Source organism: Heterodontus francisci, chromosome 31 (genome assembly GCF_036365525.1).
Source record: "Heterodontus francisci isolate sHetFra1 chromosome 31, sHetFra1.hap1, whole genome shotgun sequence".
Lineage (NCBI taxonomy): Eukaryota > Metazoa > Chordata > Chondrichthyes > Heterodontiformes > Heterodontidae > Heterodontus > Heterodontus francisci.
Genome location: NC_090401.1, coordinates 23206562 through 23227783, shown reverse-complemented (window position 1 = coordinate 23227783; position 21222 = coordinate 23206562). Strand labels below are relative to the sequence as shown.

Below are 21222 nucleotides of genomic sequence, written 5' to 3'. Positions count from 1 at the left end.
TAAGGGGGTATATATATTGTCATGCAGGCCCCCACCTGCCAAGAATGAAACATTAATTTTGCCACATGAACATTGATTTTTAATCTGTTACTGGAGTAAAGAATTTGTTTTTTAAAAAAAACAGACCCTTGACTGGAAGGACATTTGCATAGTGACAGACAGTACTTGGAAAGGACAAAGGGGCCAATCCTTGCTCCAATTTAATCCACAATGGACTTTTGATTACCAGACATTGAAGGTGGAGAGGCTAGCATTCCATGTTAACTGCTAAGATGGCCGAATATACAAACAGACGTGGTCAGACCAGTTTAATCACATGACTAACTGGCTGTTGGAGTTTTTTGAGTTTGAACTTGCCACAGAGTTTTAAAACTCAGAAAGCTGTTTGCTCCTGGACTGAAAAGACCTCTCTCCTGTCTGTTTCCATCTCTTTCCAACGGAACTGAAGACCCATTGAAGGCTTCAGTTCAAGAGAGAGAGAAAAGTCTCCTACAGTGAACAAGGTTTAAGAAGAATACTGAGCCCCAAAGAAAATCAAGGCTACCTATAAAAGTACTACAGTGAGCTTGAAGCACAGTAACAAGAAACTCTTCTGATATTGCCTCAAACCTCTCTACTTTATTTTTTCTTCTGCTCTTTTGTGTCTCTATCTGCATCTGCATATTACATATGCATGCTAGCATGGGGTGCGGTGTGTATCTGTAGGTGTTAACCAAATTAGCAATTAAGTTTAAGTTTAATAACATTTAGCTTTTCTTCTTTAGACCTGAGAAAACCTAGTGTGGTGGTTTCTTTGCCTTATAATTGGAAAGTGGTGAACAAGGATTCACTAAAGGGGAGCTAAAAACACAGTGTGTTTAAAAATAAAACCCTGTTACAATAAGATCAGGTGAAGGCTAAGAAAGACCCCTCGACACCTTTCCCGCTTGGTCGTAACTATATATATAAGATAGTAAATATGGTTCTTAATGAAAGATATGATCATCCAGACAATAAAACTGGTTTGTGATAATAGGTGAAATTGAGACTGCAATTTGTTATGGTGAATGTGGCATTTAGGGTGTACACAAAATAGCTTGTGCCTACAGAAGTTTAAAGGGTCACCCAAAAGGAATATAACAAAGGGCAATTCTAGATCTAAAATCACTGAGCTGTGAGAAGAGGCTCAGAGTGCTTCTAGAAAATGCTTTAATTCCAGCATTGCAGGATGCAAGTTAACGGTTTAAAATGAAAGGAATTGGTCAGGTGGAATCTATAACATTGCTTATGTGAAATCTGGAACAACCAGTCATGAAATTAGGAAAACAAAAACAAAACATGAAATAAATCATTGCATTTACTCATAGATTGATATTACATTGAACAATATTATCAAGCTGAAGAACATATTTGTTTGAAATTTCTCTCTTCAACTAAGGTATTGAAACCCGTCACCTTTGTTAAAGTGGCAAAGGAATCTCATACAATGCTTCCATTCGCCCAATGGTAATATGCACTACCTGCCTTCAACCCTTTCGAATAATACACTTTCGATATAACTTACCATCAAGCATAGTGAATTCAGAAGCTGTTGTCTCTTTTCATAAGGAAAGATGCTCATGATTAAAAAGGATACATAATAGTTTCTCTGAATCGCATATTCAAAAGGTAAACTTCAATCTGAATACACCAGTGAGCCTTTTGTTCATTTAAAAAATATTAAGTAAAGGAATATAAAAGAGATTGAGCCAATCTAAATTATGTATACACCAACCTCAACAGGGAAGAATGGTCTTTCAGTTAAAGGCTGAGCTGTGGAATTCTCCAGAGAGGGGTGACATGCAAACTCTATGATACAAGTTAGAAAATGAGTTGATGAGTTTCTCAGTGACCCTGTGCGTGAACTACCTATAAGCACTGTCAATGTAAAATTCATCCAGTCAACATTGCTGTCATGTTCCTTTGATTCACTTTGAACCCTTTTAAATTAGGAACTATTCCCACAGTTTAAATTCACACGGCAATCAACCATTGTTGAATACTTGAATGAAGTGGTAGAAATTACCATTACAGGAAATAAATAGTCTCTAAGAACAAGTAGAGCAAAGAAGGGAGGGATGAAGAATACTTTTAACAAAAAAACTTCCTTTTCAGTTATTCTGTTGTGATATACTTAACAAAAACAACCTTTGATAACTTGGTTGTAGAGATTTGCCGACAATTTTCTCCTTGCAGCCTCCCAGACATTCAACATTTTGGGTGGGAAAGCCAGCAGAGAGTCACTGCTACAGACTCCATCCATGAATCATTCAATTGATTTGGTAGAGTTCAGTCCCCTGTTCAGACCTGGACACCAGCTCTTGCTGACTTGCCCATTTTGACCTATGGTATCAAGTAAGAATACCTGTTGAATCAACGGAAGCATCCACTAATGATTTGCATGGCTTCTGTCTGTTTAAAAGTTCTCCCGCAACATGACATACGTCAGTTCTTTGCAATCTAGTCAAAAGGTAGATTTCTAATTTTCAGTTGAATAAGTTGCAGTTAGGGTGATGAAATCTTTGCAGCAAAAAATAAAGTAACTCCTTTACACATAATGGAATGTCCTTGAATTACTTTATGGATGTGACGTGGTACGCAACCTTGACCCAATAAAAAGCTGAATGTACTCTTAATATTACTGAGGACTGTAAACAATGTGGATAACTTCCATATCAATGATTTGGATGTAGGGATTAAATGTCATATTTCCAAGTTTGCAGATGACACAAAACTAGGTGGAAGTGTGAGTTGTGAAGAGGATGTAAAGATGCTTCAAGAGGATTTGGAGAGGCTAAGCGAGTGGGCAAAAAATTGGCAGATGGAATACAATGTGGAGAAATGTGAGTTTATCCAATTTGGTAGGGAAAACAGAAATACAGAGTATTTCTTAAATGGTGAGGGGCTAGGAAGTGTTGAACTTCAAAGGAACTTAGGTGTCCTTGTTCATGAGTCACTGAAAGTTAACATGGGGGTACAGTAAGCAATTAAGAAGGCAAATGGTATGTTGGTCTTTATTACAAGAGGATTTGAGTATAGCAGTAAATGTGTCTTACTGTAATTATATATAAATCCTTGGTGGGACTGCAGCTGGAGTGCAGTTTTAGTCTCCTTACTAAGGAACAATATACTTACCATAGAGGCAGTGCAACGAAGGTTCACCAAACTAATTCCTGGGATGGAGGGATTGTCCTATGAGGGAAGATTAAATAGACTGGACCTTTATTCTCTGAGTTTAGAAAAATGAGAGGTGATCTCATTCAAACATACAAAATTCTTACAGGGCTCGACAGGGTAGTTGCATGAAGTATGTTTCCCCTGGCTGGGGTGTATAGAACCAGGGGATGCAGTCTCAAAATAAAGGGCAGACCATTTAGGACTGAGATGAGGAGGTATTTCTTCACTCAGAGGGTGGTGGACTTTTGGAATTCTGTGCCGCAGAAGGCTGTGGAGGCTCAGTCGTTGAGTATGTTCAAGACTGAGATGGATAGATTTCTACATGTTAAATACATCAAGGGTTACGGGGATAGTGCAGGAAAATGGTGTTGAAGTAGAAGATCAGCCATGATCTCATTGAATGGCAGAGGGGGCTTGAAGGGTGAATGGCCTACTCCTGCTCCTATTTCTTATGTTCTTATGTTCTCCAACTTGAACACAGCACACTCATGCGTTGTAATGGGTGACCTTGTTTCTTTTATGAGTATCTATATTTATCATTTGTTTTATTATGATTAAAGATTTCAAGCTGTGCATAATTATGCATTTTGTGAAAAATGCTTTGGAATCCCTTTATTTGTAGAAAAGGGACAACAAACCTAAAAGCAAAGAGTTGTGCAATGATCAACTTCCATAAATGTAACCTTTGGTTTGTGAACGGTCTTGGACACAAGATGACATGAATGCTGGTGATCTGGAAGAAAGTTAGTCGCCAATAGCCAATACCAAGTGGGGTCAGGACATTTAGAGGAGAGATGTCAGTACTGTGACACAAAGCATAGAGGCAAAGCAGATCCCTCGTGTCAAAGGATTCAGTTACAATGCCAGACTGGAGAAACTCAGGCTATTCAACCTTGAGAGGATGCAGCTGAAAGAGGCCTTTTAAAAGGTAGATGAGACATTAATTAAAGTATATGGGAAAAGTAAATTGAGTGGATTACTTCAAAATAAAGCATGCAAGACAGCACAAGTTCAAATTTGAGAATACATTTTGTTCCAATGTCAAAAAGTACTCATTACAAAGAGTGATCCATGCTTTGAATGACTTCCAGGTGGGGTAGTGATGACAACAACCTTGAAGTCATTTCGCAGAGACTTCAATGCTGTGACAGACAGACCAAAGACGCTTCCAGATGATTGAACTAAAATGGGCCTAATGTTCTTCCCTATACTTATTTATCTTGTGAATTTGTAAATTGACACGAGTGGGTGATAAGGCCAAGTGCAACAACTGCTTTCATCAATTGTCATTGTGTAGCGTACACAGGGGCATCTCCTGTAGGACACAACAACATGCCAGAGAATACTCACATGTCATAAAATGCACACATAACTCACTTTCCAAAAATATTTATCTTATACAGAAATACTAAATTACTTGGATCAAAACATTGCATTATGGCTGTACTTTACCATCAACCAAAGATTGAAGATTACATCATATATTTAATTATATGATCTTACTCAGTGAATTGAAATGATAAAACGGCAGTAAATCATTAACACAATCCTTTCACTGAGCTCTGTTTTGTGAATTAAATGAGCAAACTCATCTGTACCGATTATTCCAAGGGCTGTTTTTTTTAACATATCAGCCCTCCTGTTGGTACAAGTGGGTTCAGCACATTTTGGCAACATTGCTATTACTTAAGGACATCTCAATACCTTCAAATGTTTCCATCTTGAAACATGTTCAGCCTATGTGCTAACAACATGCCTTATCCTGTATGCAAGACTGAGTATTGTTCTGCATTTAATGCAAACAAGCTTGTGTATTACTATATCTTTAACACACGTATTATTCTATATCTTGAGAATGTGCATCATCTTGTGTGAAAAAACATTGGCCGGAATTTTACATTGGATGGGAGGCCCTGCCCACTGGCCAAAAAGTCGGTGGCGAGCCCACCTCTGCCGGACCTGGGGAGCAAGGCTAGGATTCTTCGCTCCCCAGGCCCTTAATTGGCCTTTGACAGGACTTTTACCCTGAGGCAGGTAGTCCTGCCAAATGGAGCTGCTGGCCAATCAGCGGGCCTGCAGCTCTTAGTCTCAGCAGTGCCACTGGGAGCAGTGGCCACTGCTGGGACTACACCCAGCTACCACAGCAAGAGGAAGGATGGCCCTGAAACTACAGTAAATTTTTAGTTTTTGGGACCTCACGGGGACAATTGGAGGGGCCCTAACGAGGCAAGGTGTGTCGGTTGCGGGGGAGGGTGGGAGTGTGTGTGGTGAGGGTGGTTTGGGCTTCGGGGGCGGCCCTCCGTGGGGCACAGGGTGCCCAATCAGGAGGTCCCACCCCTCAGCCTGCAAGAATGCTCCTTGGTTTTACCAGGTGGGGTTCTTGAGGCCTTTGATGTCCGGCCACTGTGGGTGGAGGGAGGAGGCCCTTAAGTGCCAGTTAATTGGCCACTTAAGGGTCTTGATTGGCCTGGGACGGGCTGTTTCTCGTCGCTGCTCTCCACCGTAAAATTGTAGCAGGGGCATGAGGGGGTCGGGAAGGCCTCCCCCCCCACCTCCTACTCAATTTTACACCATCCCCCACCCCAAACCTGCCACCAGCCCACTCGTTTGGAGGTCGTAAAATGCCAGCCATTGTGTTTTTTAAAGAAAAAGTAAAAAAATGTGCAAATACTGGAAATTCTGAAACAAAAACTAAAAATGCTGGAAACATTCAATAGCTCAGGCAGAAAGAACAGATGAGCTAACATTTAGGGTGAAACATCTGTCAAAATTGGTGGATATTTGAAATGAAGAACATTTAAAAAAGAACAGAACAAATACAGAAATGAATCACATTCACTCGCACATAAACACACACACAAAATGTTCATTATTTTTGTGTGTTTATGCAAAGACAAATTGTACTGATTGAATTAAGTGGGTTGATTTTCAACTTAGAATCATAGAATGAAACAAAAGAAAAGGAGGCCATTCATCCCTTCGTATCTATCTCTTTGAAAAAAGTTGATATTAATGAAAATGGTGTTTCTACAACCAGCCGCCAATTGGTATCACCAGTTGTACGTCTGGGAAATGTCCAGTGAGGTTGATTGTTTCTCTGTACATTCACCCACTGTGAAACAAAGCAGCTGTGTGGTTCATATTTAGCCTCAACATGCCAGCTGTTTTATCAATCCACCTTTCAACAGGGCACATCTAACTAAAAGAAATCTCCCTTTTCATTTTTTTCTGCTGTATTGTACATACAAGAAGAAACTTCTTCTACATGGATGGAGAAATTTGCCTTCAGCTTCCTCCCTGCAGTTTCTCAGATGCTCCACATTGTGGGTGGAAAAGTCAGTGAAGAGTGACTGCTTGGGGCACTGTCAGTGAATCACTCACCCAAAATAACTGGAATATTTGAGACAAATCTATCAGTAAAGGATACTGATCGAGTGAGCAAGTCTGCAAGGCTTTTTGCCCAGTTTTTATAATGCTACATTTACCCCTTTCCCAATATTGATCCAGAAAATGCAACATTTACATTGCTTTCCCTCATTTAACACAGCTTTTTTAAAATATTAAAAATAACCCTGCATTTATTTTTGAAAAACTTGTAGTAGTTTGTTGTATATCTGTTGTTTATGAAGTAATTTTTTTTTGGCTGATCCTGTGTTTGGTCCAGGTTCTGAACTGATGCCAAAGGCCCTTTCAACCAGGATAATCGGTGGTATATGGTGGTTTTTCACCCTCATCATCATCTCATCCTACACTGCAAACCTGGCTGCTTTCTTAACGGTTGAACGCATGGAATCCCCCATAGAGTCAGCTGATGACCTGGCTAAACAAACAAAAATAGAATATGGGGCAGTTAAAGATGGAGCGACCATGACTTTCTTCAAGGTAAGGAGACATGCTCCTTTGAGCACAGTCACATTTCTTGGAGTTTATTCTCACCAGTATGTGTGGACTTCCTTTCAGCTGTGTTTTAATATCATGTAGACAAGTGTTAAATCATGCATAATGGATTATTTAAATTCATCATCCTTGTTTGAAAGAAAAATTTATGTGAGCCGTTGAGATTCATGTTAATATGGATGATTTACCAGCAGTTTAAGTGCACGATTGCTTTGAGTTCTGTAAGTAGGTGTCAATTCTATTGTGTTAAAGCTGCAGGGTCACACAGCTATCTGTTATGGTTTCAAATATTAATCTAGAAGCATTTACTAGGGATCACATTCTGAATGGAAGTCCCCCACCCCCTACACTCACAATAAATGTTATTTATCTCTGGATTATGTTTGCAGAGCTGCAGGACATAAGCAGAAAAATATAATCCATCAGCAAGAGAGGAGAAGATTTTCCATCACCCCCACAGAGTAGTAGATAGACAGAGTTGACTTCCATCAAAGGATGGATTGAAATGGTGCCTTAGAAATAATGACTAACTGTTTCAGAGGAGGACTAGTGGTTAGAAGGATACAGAGAAATATGTGATTCTGTGATCAAATACTGTTTAGGTTTTGTGATGCCGAGACATGGAAACATCAACTGTGGAATTTAAATGGTTACAGAATGAATAATGGAGATTAGTTCATATAATATTATCTTCATTTAATTCAGATTCCAGAAGCCCAGCATTAAGGAGCCAGTCCCCAGGATTTGCCTTGTTAGTTCCATTTTTTGGATTCCTGAAAATGTTTTTACAGCATAAACATCAGAAAATCTCCACAGGAACACATGACTCTCGGAATCTGAATTGACATATAAAAGCGCCCTTAATTATGTTAGATTGATGGCTTAAAATTTTGCATAACCACCTTTGGAAATTAGAGACTGATCTTCTTGTCGTTGCTGAAAGGATATTAAGTGCATATTGTAGAGCCCATGAGAAGCAATTCTGATGTGGTGGGGGCTAAATTGGATAGTCCTTGAAAATGGGTGCAGAGATTGCAATGTGCAATTGACCTGCACCCATTGATTGCAATGCAGGCAGCATGCCAACTTTCTGCTGCCTGCTCATTTCAATGGTTTCAGCATAGAGCTATTTATTGGCTGGACACATGAGCAGAAAGCAATATTGTGAGTGGCGAGCACTACTTAAAGCTAGACTGCACTGCTTAAAGTTAGCCTGCACCTGTTAAAGGGGAGGTGCATTGTGGTTGGAGCAAGTACTAGCAGTCATACAGAAGTGAATCTGACCTGGGAAACATTGAAGAATGGAACAACATGGGAGAATGCAGGTTTCAAGTTCTTCACATTCTGCACTGAAGGCTTTGGGGGAGAAAATTGAAAGTAGAGATTTCCTGTATCTGCAGGGGGCCAGGAGGCCCTCCAGCCACATACTTAGATGGCAATAGGAGCAGGCAGCCGTGGAGATCAATACCAGGAGTCAAACACTGAGGCGCAGTGCTGCAAGAATTTCAATGACCTCATGCGAGTAGTCAAGGTCAGTGAATGCATTTTCAAAAGCCAAATCCCATTTACTGCACTACTAGCCTCGGACACTGCTTAAATCACCACACCCCCACTATTCAACCACCAACAATCTCCATGATAATTATATGTGACATTCATATGCTTCACTTCATTCTAACACACTTAGCACTCTCACCCACGCATCTCACAGCTTGCACATACTGCCAGCTATTTAACCATGACAGCCACATCAACCAAACACATTGCACAGCCCTCACTGACACATATCACTCTCACTTGCAGGACAAAGTGGCACACAGCCAAAGGCAACAAGAGCTAATCGGAGGGGGACAGGCATGCTTGCATGTCCTGACCCCCATGGAGGAGATGGTGCTGGCCATTATTGAAATGGCCATTGCTGAAGCTGTGGCAAGGACTGGGACTGAAACCATCGAAATGATGGTATCATCAGATCTAATCTTCCTCCTCATATCCCACTTCCCCTTCATCACATACTATCTTTTGATTTACAAGCTGAAAATGGTATAAGCATGCACCTCTTACATTCCTTCCCTCCCTGCACCATAATCCTTTTTCCATTCAAATATCCAAGAAGTGCAAACTAGCCAGGCAATGGAGGAACAGCAAGAAGACATTGATGATGGAGACGCACATCCCTCAGTTTATTCACACATGCAGCCACCAACTAAGATATTGATACTGTGTGTAATTTAGAGGATAGCGTGGAGATGGAATCTGCGCTTGGTGAAACATCGGGCATGAGTGGCCTGCAGTCAGAGCAGGAGGCAAGGATAGTGCAGGTAACAGCTTGCTAGAGAGCGAAGTTACATGTGAGCTCTGCTGTATAGGACTTGGATGAGGACTTCGATGGGGCAGCCTACAGAAGAACACTGATGAGTACACAAACTGAAATGCTTGGTGCAGATAGCCTTCAGTCAGTGCCATGGAGCACGGGAGAGTCCAGCACCAACTTGGCACAGGGCTTTGTGAGAGCCCATCCTTTCCAACATGCGAGTGGTGGCCAACTCCATTATTATTTATTTTATTTAGAGATACAGCACTGAAACAGGCCCTTCGGCCCACCGAGTCTGTGCCGACCATCAACCACCCATTTATACTAATCCTACACTAATCCCATATTCCTACCACATCCCCACCTGTCCCTATATTTCCCTACCACCTACCTATACTAGGGGCAATTTATAATGGCCAATTTACCTATCAACCTGCAAGTCTTTGGCATGTGTGAGGAAACCGGAGCACCCGGAGGAAACCCATGCAGACACAGGAAGAACTAGCAAACTCCACACAGGCAGTACCCAGAATTGAACCCGGGTCGCTGGAGCTGTGAGGCTGCAGTGCTAACCATTGCGCCACTGTGCTGCCCACATTTGCGAACGCAACTGTGATGCAGCCTCTGATGGCTGATGTCGCAGCTTCCATTGCAACAAAAGCATCAGCCACTGAACGCCCGATTGCTGCAGTGCCAGCACATACTGCTGTCATTTAAAGTCAGCTTGCTGCCAACTTGGCTGTGGATTATAGCATTTACCTCACCAGTCTCCGTATTCAACAGATCATGTGCCATTTCCTTCATCTCCAGCATGACGCCACCCCCAAACACATCTTTCCCGACCCGTTCCCTCTGCAAAACTCTAGTCCACTCCTCAGTCATTCACAACACCCCTCCCCTTCATGTAAGCACAACAAATGTAGCACCTGCCCTTTTACCTCCTCTAACCTCACTGTCCAAGGTCCCAAACACACCTTCTAGGTGAAACAGCGATTTATGTGTACTTCTTTCAATTCTGTCTTCTGCATTCACTGTTCACCAAACCCAGATTAGGTGACCACTTTTCAGAACACTTCTGTTCAGTCTGCAAGTGTGACCCTGAGTTTCGGGTCACCTGTTACTTTAATTCTCCACCTTATTCTTATACTGACCTCTCTGTCCTCTACCTCCTGCAGTGTTCCAGTGAAGTTCAAAGTAAGCTCAAGGAACAGGACCTCATCTTTTGACTGGGCACTTTACAGCCTTCCGGACTCGACATTGAGTTCAATAATTTCAGATCTTAACTTTTGCTCCCATTTTGTTTCCATTTTCTTTACAGGTTTTGATTTTACTCTCGTTTTTCTCTTTGGTTTTCTCTTTCGGACGGCAGATGTTCATCATTCTGCCATTCGCACCTCCTCTAGTCACATCTTTACCTGCCCCATTACCACTGCCTTTGGCCTTGCACTATGAACCCTTTTGTCATTTAATCTCTCCAGTCTTCCACCCTCTCACAGACCTTTCCTTTTGTTCTTAACTCCACTCTGCCCCTTCATTTGCTTAAAACGTATTACATTCCTAACTTTTCCCAGTTCTGGTGAAAGGCCATCGACCTGAAACATTAACTCACTCTCTCCACAGATGCTGCCACACCTGCTGAGTATTTCCAGCATTTTCTGTTTTTATTAAAAATACTTGGCCCAGGAAAACAGAGATTTTTCTGAATCAGATGACAGTCTGAAGGTTAATTGTGCTTTTCCCAGCATTTATTTGCACCTAGTTACTTTATAGAAAAAAGTAACCAGACATTGTATAGAACCATAGAAAAATTACGGCACAGAAGGAGGCCATTCAGCCTGTCATGTCCTTGCTGGCCAAAACAAAACTAACCGCCCAATATAATCCTACCTTCCAGCACCTGGTCCATAGTCTTGCCAGGTACAGCACTTTTTAGGTGCATGTGCAGGTACCTTTTAAAATAATTGAGGGTTTCTGCCTCCACCACCATTCCTGGCAGTGAATTACAGACACCCGCCACCCTCTGGGTGAAAAAGTTTTTCCTCATGTCCCCTCTAATCCTTCTACCAATCACCTTAAATCTGTGTCCCCTGGTAATTGACCTCTCCGCTAGGGGAAGCAGGTCCTTCCTGTCCACTCTATCTAGGTTCCTCCTAATTTTGTTGGGAAAAATATGGTAAGCTGGATAATGAGTATCCACTTTAACTCTTTTATGTTAGCAGCTGACAAGTGATAGACTGACATGTGCTGTCTAAGATTAGGGTCTTACTCTTCATGGTGATAGGGTCATCAAGCTTAATCTAATTGATTAAATCTGTTAACAGAAGCTGCATCCATATTTTGATAAGGAAATAATGAAGGCCTTCATTGATTTTAGTGTATCAAACTAATGTTTGAAAAGACGACATTAATGATAGAGTTCTTTGTACATAAATAATTATTCTCGAGTAAGTGATGGATAACACTTAACACAGAGCATATTTTAAGACAATGATACATTGAGGAGTTTGTCTGAGATCAGAAATGGTTGGAATGAAGCTTATGTGCTTTATTGGTGTCCTCTGAACCCTGAGGCACACTTCTACCTATACACTATGTAAAATGATGAATACAAGCAGTGCTTGGAGATTTAACTCCGTTTTGAGCAAATCTTTTTTTTATTTTGATCAGTGGCATATGACAGGTTCCATAGTGAAATGACTGTGATTCAGCCAAATTGATATCAAGATCCATTTCAGAATCTGAACCTGCACCCACTCAATGTTCACGTTCCAGCACAGTCACTGAACAGCGATCAGGAGCAGGAATCCTGGATGATATTCCCAGGAGTGTTGTAGCCAATTTAGGCACTCCTTCGGAGATGAGTTAACTCAGCACAAAGCAGTAATACAACCCAGTGCCTTCCAGTCTCATAACACAAAGCATTGAAATTTGCCCATAGCAGGCCTCATGCATCACTGTGAACCCACACAAACATTTGACGTGATTGTGATATACAAATACATGAGTGAAATCAGAAAACAACCCTCACTTCTTATTTCTGTTAGGAAAGATCAGTGGACTAATTTGGGAATCAATTTCTGCAAGTGTAGAAACCTGGAATTTTTAAATCACCTGATCATTTAAATACCTGTCTCACTGCCCAGTTAAAGTCATAGTTATCCTCATTAGAACTTTGTTTATAGGTTCAATATAGAGTAGTTTATTGCTCCAGTGCTTTTAGAGGCTTGTGCAATCACTCATGGGGTGGTAGTATATGACTTCAAACTGCACCATAAAGAGATTGCCAAGATTCTGTTTATGGCAGAGGGAATAATATGCTTTGTAAAAATAAAGTAGTAAGGTGGTTTATATATCTATTACAAAACAATAAAAGAATCATTAGAATTCTTGGATTAATCTCCTTTAGTGCAACATGTGTATGCAGCAAATAACACAAGTGACTCAATTTCTTATTATGGGCACCTGAATAGGGTTGGTTCCAAGGATTGTGAAATTATGTTGATAACAGAAATCAGTGCTGAATGTACAACTATAAAGTTTGTAAATCTTAGAGTTTTGGCACAAATCATTACCAAAGTTAGAGTTCCCTAGAATCATACAGCACAGAAAGGGGCTATTCAGCTTATCATGCCTGTGTCAGCTCTTAGAAAGAGCTATCCAATTAGTCCCACTCCCTTGCTTTTTGCCCATAACCCGACAATTTTTGTTCCCTTTTCAAGTCTATGTCCAATTACCTTTTGAAAGTTACTATTGAATCTGCTTTCACCACCCTCTCAGGCAGTGCATTCCAGATCATAACCTGCTGCATAAAAAACATTTCTCTTCACCTCTCCTGTTTTATTGTCAATTATCTTAAATTTGTGTACTCTGAGTAACGGCCCTCCTGTCTGTTGGAAACGGTTCTCCTTATTAATTCTATCAAAACCCTTCCTAATTTTAAACACCTCAATTAAATCTCCCCTTAATCTTCTCTGCTTGAAGGAAAGCAATCCCAACTTCTCCAGTCTCTTCTCCTGTCCATTGTCAGGAGGAATGGCTATAGACACCACCAGTATACCTTTCACTTGGCTAAAAGTAGAACGGTGATGTTCTGACATATCACTACCAATGCTGCTCTGTAAATAGGTAATGAATTGTCAGATGTTGGCTGCATTGGATGGCTCTCTCTCAAGATTGTTCCCTCACACTCCATGGGGAAGTACTTAGCCTCTGCTCAACAACTCCCACACCAGCTTGACTGAGATAACTTCACAATTATGGACACAACAAGCAGTAGATCAGGGTTTTGAAATGCTGCCATATTGACAGAATTGGCAATAAATTAAGACAATATTTCCTTGGCGATTAGAAATCAGGATTGGATTGAGGGAGAATCTGTACACTTAGACTTTGGAATATGCTACAAAGATATCGGCTGATGGCAGCAAAAATACACCAGCTTATATTCAGTTAAATCAAAGAAAGCAACAACATTTCAGGTGCCATATTATACAATACAAATCCCTATAAAAACTGGCAATTTCAGCAATAATCAAGTTACTGCTGGCACAACGACTTATTAAATTCATAACCCATTGAGATCATGGCTAAGACTGCAGCTGTTGAGTGACCTTATACAGCAGGATCTAAATAAGCAAAAGTTAAGTATTTTCCAGTCCAGTTTGTAAATGGCTTCCAGTGAGTTTGAAATGAAATAACTTAATGAAAAACGAAGAACAAAATATATAGAAGGAAACGATGACTGTGGAAAGATTATTCTGTTTCCTCAAGATTGTGAGGCAACCTGTCATTCTTCGAGTCACAGTTAATGTCCTAAAAAGTCATAAGGTATATAATTACATGGCCAGTAGCCAGCTCTCATATACCTCCTCTCGTAGATTACTTACTGATGTCAAATATTATTTAATATGCATTTGTGCAAATACATTATCCAATGCTGATTCTACAATGTAAACCTTATCCTCTTCAGACTTTCCCATTTGCTGCAACCTGTTTCATTTCTGGTTGTCGGCTAATGAGAGGACAGAGACAGCAGTTTTCTCCTTTATTCTTCTGATAGTACTATCTCATGCTGGGGTGCAGTTCCACAGGTGCTGGTGAAAACTTATAATGCCTCAGTGTTGTTCCTTCATGTGTCAGCCTAGATAGGTAAGCATGCTATTTGACTATGGAGGACATTACAGATGAATTTGGTTCTATCCATATCTTCGTTGACAAACACTTTTCAGCTGGAGTCACTTGATTGAGAAAAGGAATGGGAGCCCAGCCTCATTGGTCTCTCGCTGTAGTCAAGGATTATGAAGACCAATTTTGAATTTGCCATTTGAAACCATTCCCTCTCTAATACCTCTAATTGCACTAATGCAAAAGCATACCCAAAAGGGCCATGATTATTACTATTAGATTTCTGAAATCTGAAAGGTCTAGTTTGAAGCCAGGAGGCTGACAGGCACAAATGTGCTGAACAAAAAACAAACATTAATGGACCATATTAGCTGTTGGCAAAATTACAATTATGACAATAAACTATCAGTGACTCTCAAAACTCAACAGATGTACCTAATCTTAGATAATACTTTACAATCTAGCAGACAGTCTCATTCTGGAGAGAGAATTAACACAGGACACTTTACAGAAGGGGAAGAGGCCATTTGTCCTTTTTTCTATTGATTGCAATTCCATTTTGCTATCTTTTCTCAGGAAACACATTCAGTTAAACCAGTTTAGATTATTTGTTTCTATGGTCTTGATATCCGGTTCTTGTTATTGCTGCACTTTGTATGAAATGATTCGGCCTTGATTCCCATTTCTTAGAATGTCCTGATTTCTGAGATATACTTGCAGACTGCTGGGATGGAAAAAAAGGGACAAGAGGGCAATAGTGCTAGGGGATTCTATGGTTCGAGGAACAGATAGGCGTTTCTGTGGTCTCAGAGGTGATTCCAGGATGGTATGTTGCCTCCCTTGTGCAAAGGTCTTGGATATCACCGAACGGCTACAAAGTATCCTGGAGGGTGAGGGTGCACAGCCGGAGGTCGTGGTCCATGTTGGTACAATGACATAGGTAGAAAGAGGGATGAGGTCCTGCAAAAAGAATTTAGGGAGCTAGGTAACAGATTAAAAAGTAGGACCTCAAGGGTTGTAATCTCTAGGTTTCTTCTGGCGCCACGGGTTAGTAAGTATATTAATAGGAGGTTAGAGCAGATGAATGCATGGTTGAGGAGATGGTGCAGGAGGGAGGGCTTTAGTTTCTTGGATCACTAGGCCTGTTTCTGGTGAAGTTGGGATCTGTATAAGATGGACAGGTTGCACCTGAAACAGAACAGGACCAACATCCTTGCTGGGAGGTTTGCTCGTGCTGTTGGGGGCGGGGGTGGGGGGGGAGGGGTTTAAACTAATTTGGCAGGGGGATGGGATACAGAGTGGAAGCAACATAGGAGAACAATCAAATATAAATGAGAAGCTAAGTCAGTCTGGAGGGCAGAGTTAAGGCTCAAGCAAATAATGCAAGGCTGGATTGTATCTATTTTAATGCAAGGAGTCTTACTAGTAAGGCAGATGAATTAAGGGCGTTGATTAACACATGGGAATATGATATTATTGCTATCACTGAGACATGGTTGAGGGAAGGGCAGGACTGGCAGCTTAATATCCCAGGGAGTAGAATCTTCAGACATGATAGGGGAGGGGGTAAAAAAGGAGGTGGCATTGCATTGTTGATTAAAGAGTCACTTACTGCAGTAAGGAGGGATGATATCTTAGAAGGTTCCTCTAATGAGGCCGAATGGGTAGAACTTAAAAACAAAAAGGGGACTATCACTTGGCTGGGAGTGTACTACAGGCCTTCAAACAGTCAGGCAGTGGTAGAGGAGCAGATATGTAGGCAAATCTCAGAGACGTGCAAAAATAATAGAGTAATAATAGTAGGGAATTTCAACTTCCCCTATATTAGAGGGGATAGTATTAGTGCAAAAAGCTTAAAGGGGGCAGAATTCTTCAAGTGCATTCAGGAGAGCTTTTTGAGCCAGCATGTAGAGAGTCCTACAAGAGGAGGAGCGGTACTGGACTTAATCCTAGGGAATGAACCCAGACAAATGGTAGAAGTAGCAGTGGGGGATTAATTCAGGGATAGTGACCATAAGTCTGTAAGATTTAAGGTTGTTATGGAAAAGGACATAGAGGGACCGGAAATAAGAGTACTGAATTGGGGAAAGGCAGATTTCAATATGATAAAACAGGATCTGGCCAAAGTGAACTGGGAGCAGCTTCTTGCAGGAAAGTCTACATCAGATCAGTGGGAGTCATTTAGAAAGGAAATTGCAAGGGTTCAGGTGCAGCATGTTCCTGTAAAGGTGAAGAGTAGGTCCAATAAGTCCAGGGAACCCTGGATGTCAAGCGATATAGAGGATTGGATAAGGAAAAAAAAGGTGTATAGCAGATTCAGAGTACTGAAAACAGCGGAGGCCCAAGAGGAGTATAGAAAGTGTAGGGGAGTACTTAAAAAAGTAATTAGGAGAGGGAAGAGGGGGCATGAAAAATCACTGGCAGACAAGAGAAAGGAAAATCCCAAGGCGTTTTATAAGTATGTTAGGGGCAACAGGATAACTAGGGAAAAAGTGGGACCCATTAGGGATCTAAGAGGCAATCTGTGTGTGGAGCCAGAGGACATGTCAGGTTTTAAATGATTACTTTTGATCTCTGTTCACTATGGAGAGGGACGATGTAGGTATTGAGACAAGGGAGGGGGATTGTGATATACTTGATCAAATTAGCATTGAAACGGAGCAAGTATTAGCTGTATTAGCGGGCTTAAAGGTAGATAAATCCCCAGGCCCAGATGAGATGTATCCCAGGCTACTATGTGAGGCAAGGGAGGAGATAGCGGGGGCTCTGACACACATTTCCAGATCCTCTCTGGCCACAGGAGAGGTGCCAGAGGACTGGAGGGCAGCGAATGTGGTACCATTATTCAAGAAGAGTAGCAGGGATAAACTAGGTAATTATAGACCAGTGAGTCTAACATCAGTAGTAGGGAAATAATTGGAAAAAATCCTGAGAGACAGGATTAATCTCCACTTGGAGAGGCAGGGATTGATCAGGGATAGTCAGCATGGCTTTATCAAGGAGAGATTGTGTCTAACAGATTTGATTGAATTTTTTGAGGAGGTGACTAGAGGTGTAGCTGAGGGTAAAGCAGTTGATGTCATCTACATGGACCTCAGTAAGGCTTTTGATAAGGTCCCACATGGGAGATTGGTTAAGAAAGGAAAAGCCCATGCGATCCAGGGTAATTCGGCAAATTGGATTTAAAATTGGCTTAGTGGAAGGAGGCAGAGGGTGATGGTTGAGGGTTGTTTTTGCAAATGGAGGCCTGTGACCAGTGGTGTACCGCAGGGATCGGTGCTGGGACCCTTACTGTTTGTAGTGTACATTAATGATTTAGAAGTGAATAAAGGAGGTACGATCAGTAAGTTCGTAGATGACATGAAAATTGGTGATGTCATAAATAGTGAGGAGGAAGGCCTTAGATTACAGGATGATAGATGGGTTGGTAAGATGGGCGGAGCTGTGGCCAATGGAGTTTAATCCTGAGAAGTGTGAGGTGATGCGCTTTGGGACGACCAACAAGGCAAGGGAATATACAATGGATGGTAGGATCCTTGGAAGTACAGAGGGTCAGAGGGACCTTGGTGTACTTGTTCATAGATCACTGAAGGCAGCAGCACAGATAAATAAGGTGGTTAGGAAGGCATATGGATACTTGCCTTTATTAGCCAAGGCATACAATATAAGAGCAGGGAGAGTATGATGGAGCTGCATAAAATGCTAATTAGGCCAAGCTGGAGTACTGTGTACAGTTCTGGTCACCACACTATAGGAAGGATGTGAGTGCACTGGAGAGGATGCAGAGGAGAGTCACCAGGATGTTGCCTGGGCTGGAGCATTTCAGCTATGAAGAGAGACTGAAAAGGCTGTAGTTGTTTTCCTTGGATCATAGAAGGCTGAGGGGGGACCTGATTGAGGTGTACAAAATTATGAGGGGCATTGATAGGTTAAATAGGAAGAGACTTTTTCCCTTAGCGGAGGGTTCAATAACCAGGATTTAAGGTAAGGGGCAAGAGGTTTAGAGGGGATTTGAGGAAAAACCTTTTCACCCAGAGGGTGGTTGGAATCTGGAACACACTGCCTGAAGAGGTGGTAGAGGCAGGAACACTCACGACATTTAAGAAGTATTTAGATGAGCACTTGAAACGCCATAACATACAAGACTACGGGCCAAGTGCGGGGAAGTGGGATTAGTTTTGGACGGTGCTTGATGGACGGCACAGGTGCGTTGGGCCAAATGGCCTGTTTCTGTGCTGTAAAACTCTATGGCTCTGTGACTATTATGCAACTGGATAACATTAGTACTAGCCTCTGTAAGATTGCCTCTGGGAGAATTATCAAGTTAGAATTTTTATTATGATGAATGCCATGCTCAATTACATAGCATTACATAGATTTTGCAGCACTGGAACATGCCATTCGGCCCAACTGGTCTATGTCACCATTTATTCTTCACATGAGACTCCTCACTTCTCTCAATCATACCCTATCAACAAAACCTTTGATTCCTTTCTCCCTACTGTGTTCATCTAGCTTCCCCTTAAATGCTATTCACCTCAACCATTCCAGCTGGTAGCAAGTTTCATATTCCAATCATTCTCTGGGTTAAAAAAAAACTTCTCCTGAATTCCTTATTTGATTTATAAATAACTATCATATTTTGGACATTAGGAACAGGAGTAGGCCATTTAGTCCCTCGAGCCTGTTCCGCCATTTAATGAGATCATGGCTGATCTGCGACCTGCCTTTGTCCCATATGCCTTAATACCTGTGATTAACAAAATTTATCAATCTCAGATTTAAAATTAACAGTTGGACTAGCATCAAGTGCTGTTTGCAGAAGGGCATTCCAAATTTCTACCACCCTTTATGTGTAGAAATTGTTATGCTTATGCCGGGTTGTTGGATAAATTATGTATATCTGATTTATCTCAGAGCAATGCAGATATCACACTTGTATTAAAACATCAACTGGTTTATTTACAACACTTTAAACTATTTCAACACATACAGCATCTCAGTACAATGTCTTCTTCAGAGCAGTCTGTGTTTTCTGTAGAACACACTTGTTGTTCCTAACTCTTTTTAGTTTCAGTTTCAACCTCTTCAGCTCCACCCATAGGCTTTAGCAATCAAACACAGTGAACACTGATTAGTAAGCAGATTAATACAATCAAACTGAGATAAATCAAACACTTGAACACTACAAAAATGTTTCTTAACTTCACTCCTGATGAGTCTGGCTCTAATCTTTAGCCTATGTCCCCTAGTCCTAGAGTTCCCAACCAGTAGAAAAAGTTTCTATCTACCTTATCTGCTCCCTTCAGTATCTTGAAAACTTTGTTTAAATCATTCCTTAATCTTCTAAATACCAGGGAATACAGCCCTTGTTTGTGTAAACTCTCTTCATAATTTAATCTTTCAGGTCCAGGTATCATTTTGGTAAATCTATACTGGATTCCTTCCAAGGCCAATATATCCTTCCTAAGGTGTGGTCCCCAGAACTATTCACAGTACATCAGGTGTGATCTAGCCATGACTTTGTATATTTATGACCCCTAGCTTTGAACTCCTTCACAAATGGAAATATATTCTCTACGTCTCCCCTATCAAAGTTTTTCATAATTTTAAAGGCCTCTATTAGGTCACCCTTCCGCCTTCTACTCTCAAGAGAAATGTACCCCAGCCTGCTCAGTCTTTCCTCATAGTTGTTTATCATTCGATTTCTGCTTTGAATGATAGAATATAAATTTGACATTCTGCACACAGCACAAACTTGTTGCAACTGTGATGCTTTGAGAAGATTGAAAGCCGGGGAGGAGAAGGTTGCAAGATGGGTCACCAACTATGGATGCTCCCATTCTCTTCCTAGTAGTCCACTGCACAATAGTACTGTTCAAAGGCCAGAGACCAGGTTATCTGCCTGTCAGTGCTGCCCAGGGATGATGTGTGATACCACAGAGGAGTAAGCGTTAAAGGTTTCTTTCAAAAAAGGATAAAAATTCTGTCTCACTGACGAAGGATCAAGTCACATCCATTCGCTCTATATTCAAATATTCAGATATATCTGAGCTAGATGTGATACACTTCTGTATTGGTGATGCAGAGAATTGATTGAAGTCAGTAACTGTTTCAAATAACTTTATTGATTATGCAAATTTCCAGCTAGCAGAACAGCAAAAGCAGTTAGAAAAACAAAAGATAGAAAGATAATATAAGGAACTCTGAACATAATGTGAGAGGTTAGAATTAATAGGCAGCCAGTTCACAGGCTCCAATCCTGAGAGAGAAAGGTTGCAGCTGTAGGTGTCACATTTGGTAAATGGTGAAATGTGTGAAGTGGCACTGTGTAATTACAATGCCTGTGCAGTCTGTGCTATTTCAGGATGAATATTTCAGCAAAGTGCAGTGGACAAAATTATCAGCAAATCCATTGCCACTTTATCGTGTATATTGGAATGGTATACCTTTGGAAAATTAGTATTTTTCGCAGATCAAATGTATGTGATATCCTATTAATATACAGCATGTTATAATGCAATGCAAGGTATTCGGGGTTATAATATTCCTATATATGATTTTTACAATAGGAATGAAAAGCCTGTAACAACCAGGCATGCTTTTATGTGTTTTACCTCAGGAATAGTGTTATTGCAGAACATATTTTTTAAATCCCTGTAACATGCTCTATAGTTTGAAGATAACATTTG

At 41.0% G+C, this 21222-nt stretch overlaps 1 protein-coding gene across 1 annotated transcript in view; it reads left to right on the top strand.

The window, feature by feature from the left end:
- grik3 (glutamate ionotropic receptor kainate type subunit 3) overlaps positions 1–21222 on the top strand; it is a 561495-nt gene that overhangs the window by 470457 nt on the left and 69816 nt on the right. The window contains exon 13 of the mRNA XM_068011169.1: positions 6860–7077. Within this exon, the coding sequence (XP_067867270.1) occupies positions 6860–7077 (218 nt within the window). The remainder of the gene's footprint in view (positions 1–6859; positions 7078–21222) is intronic.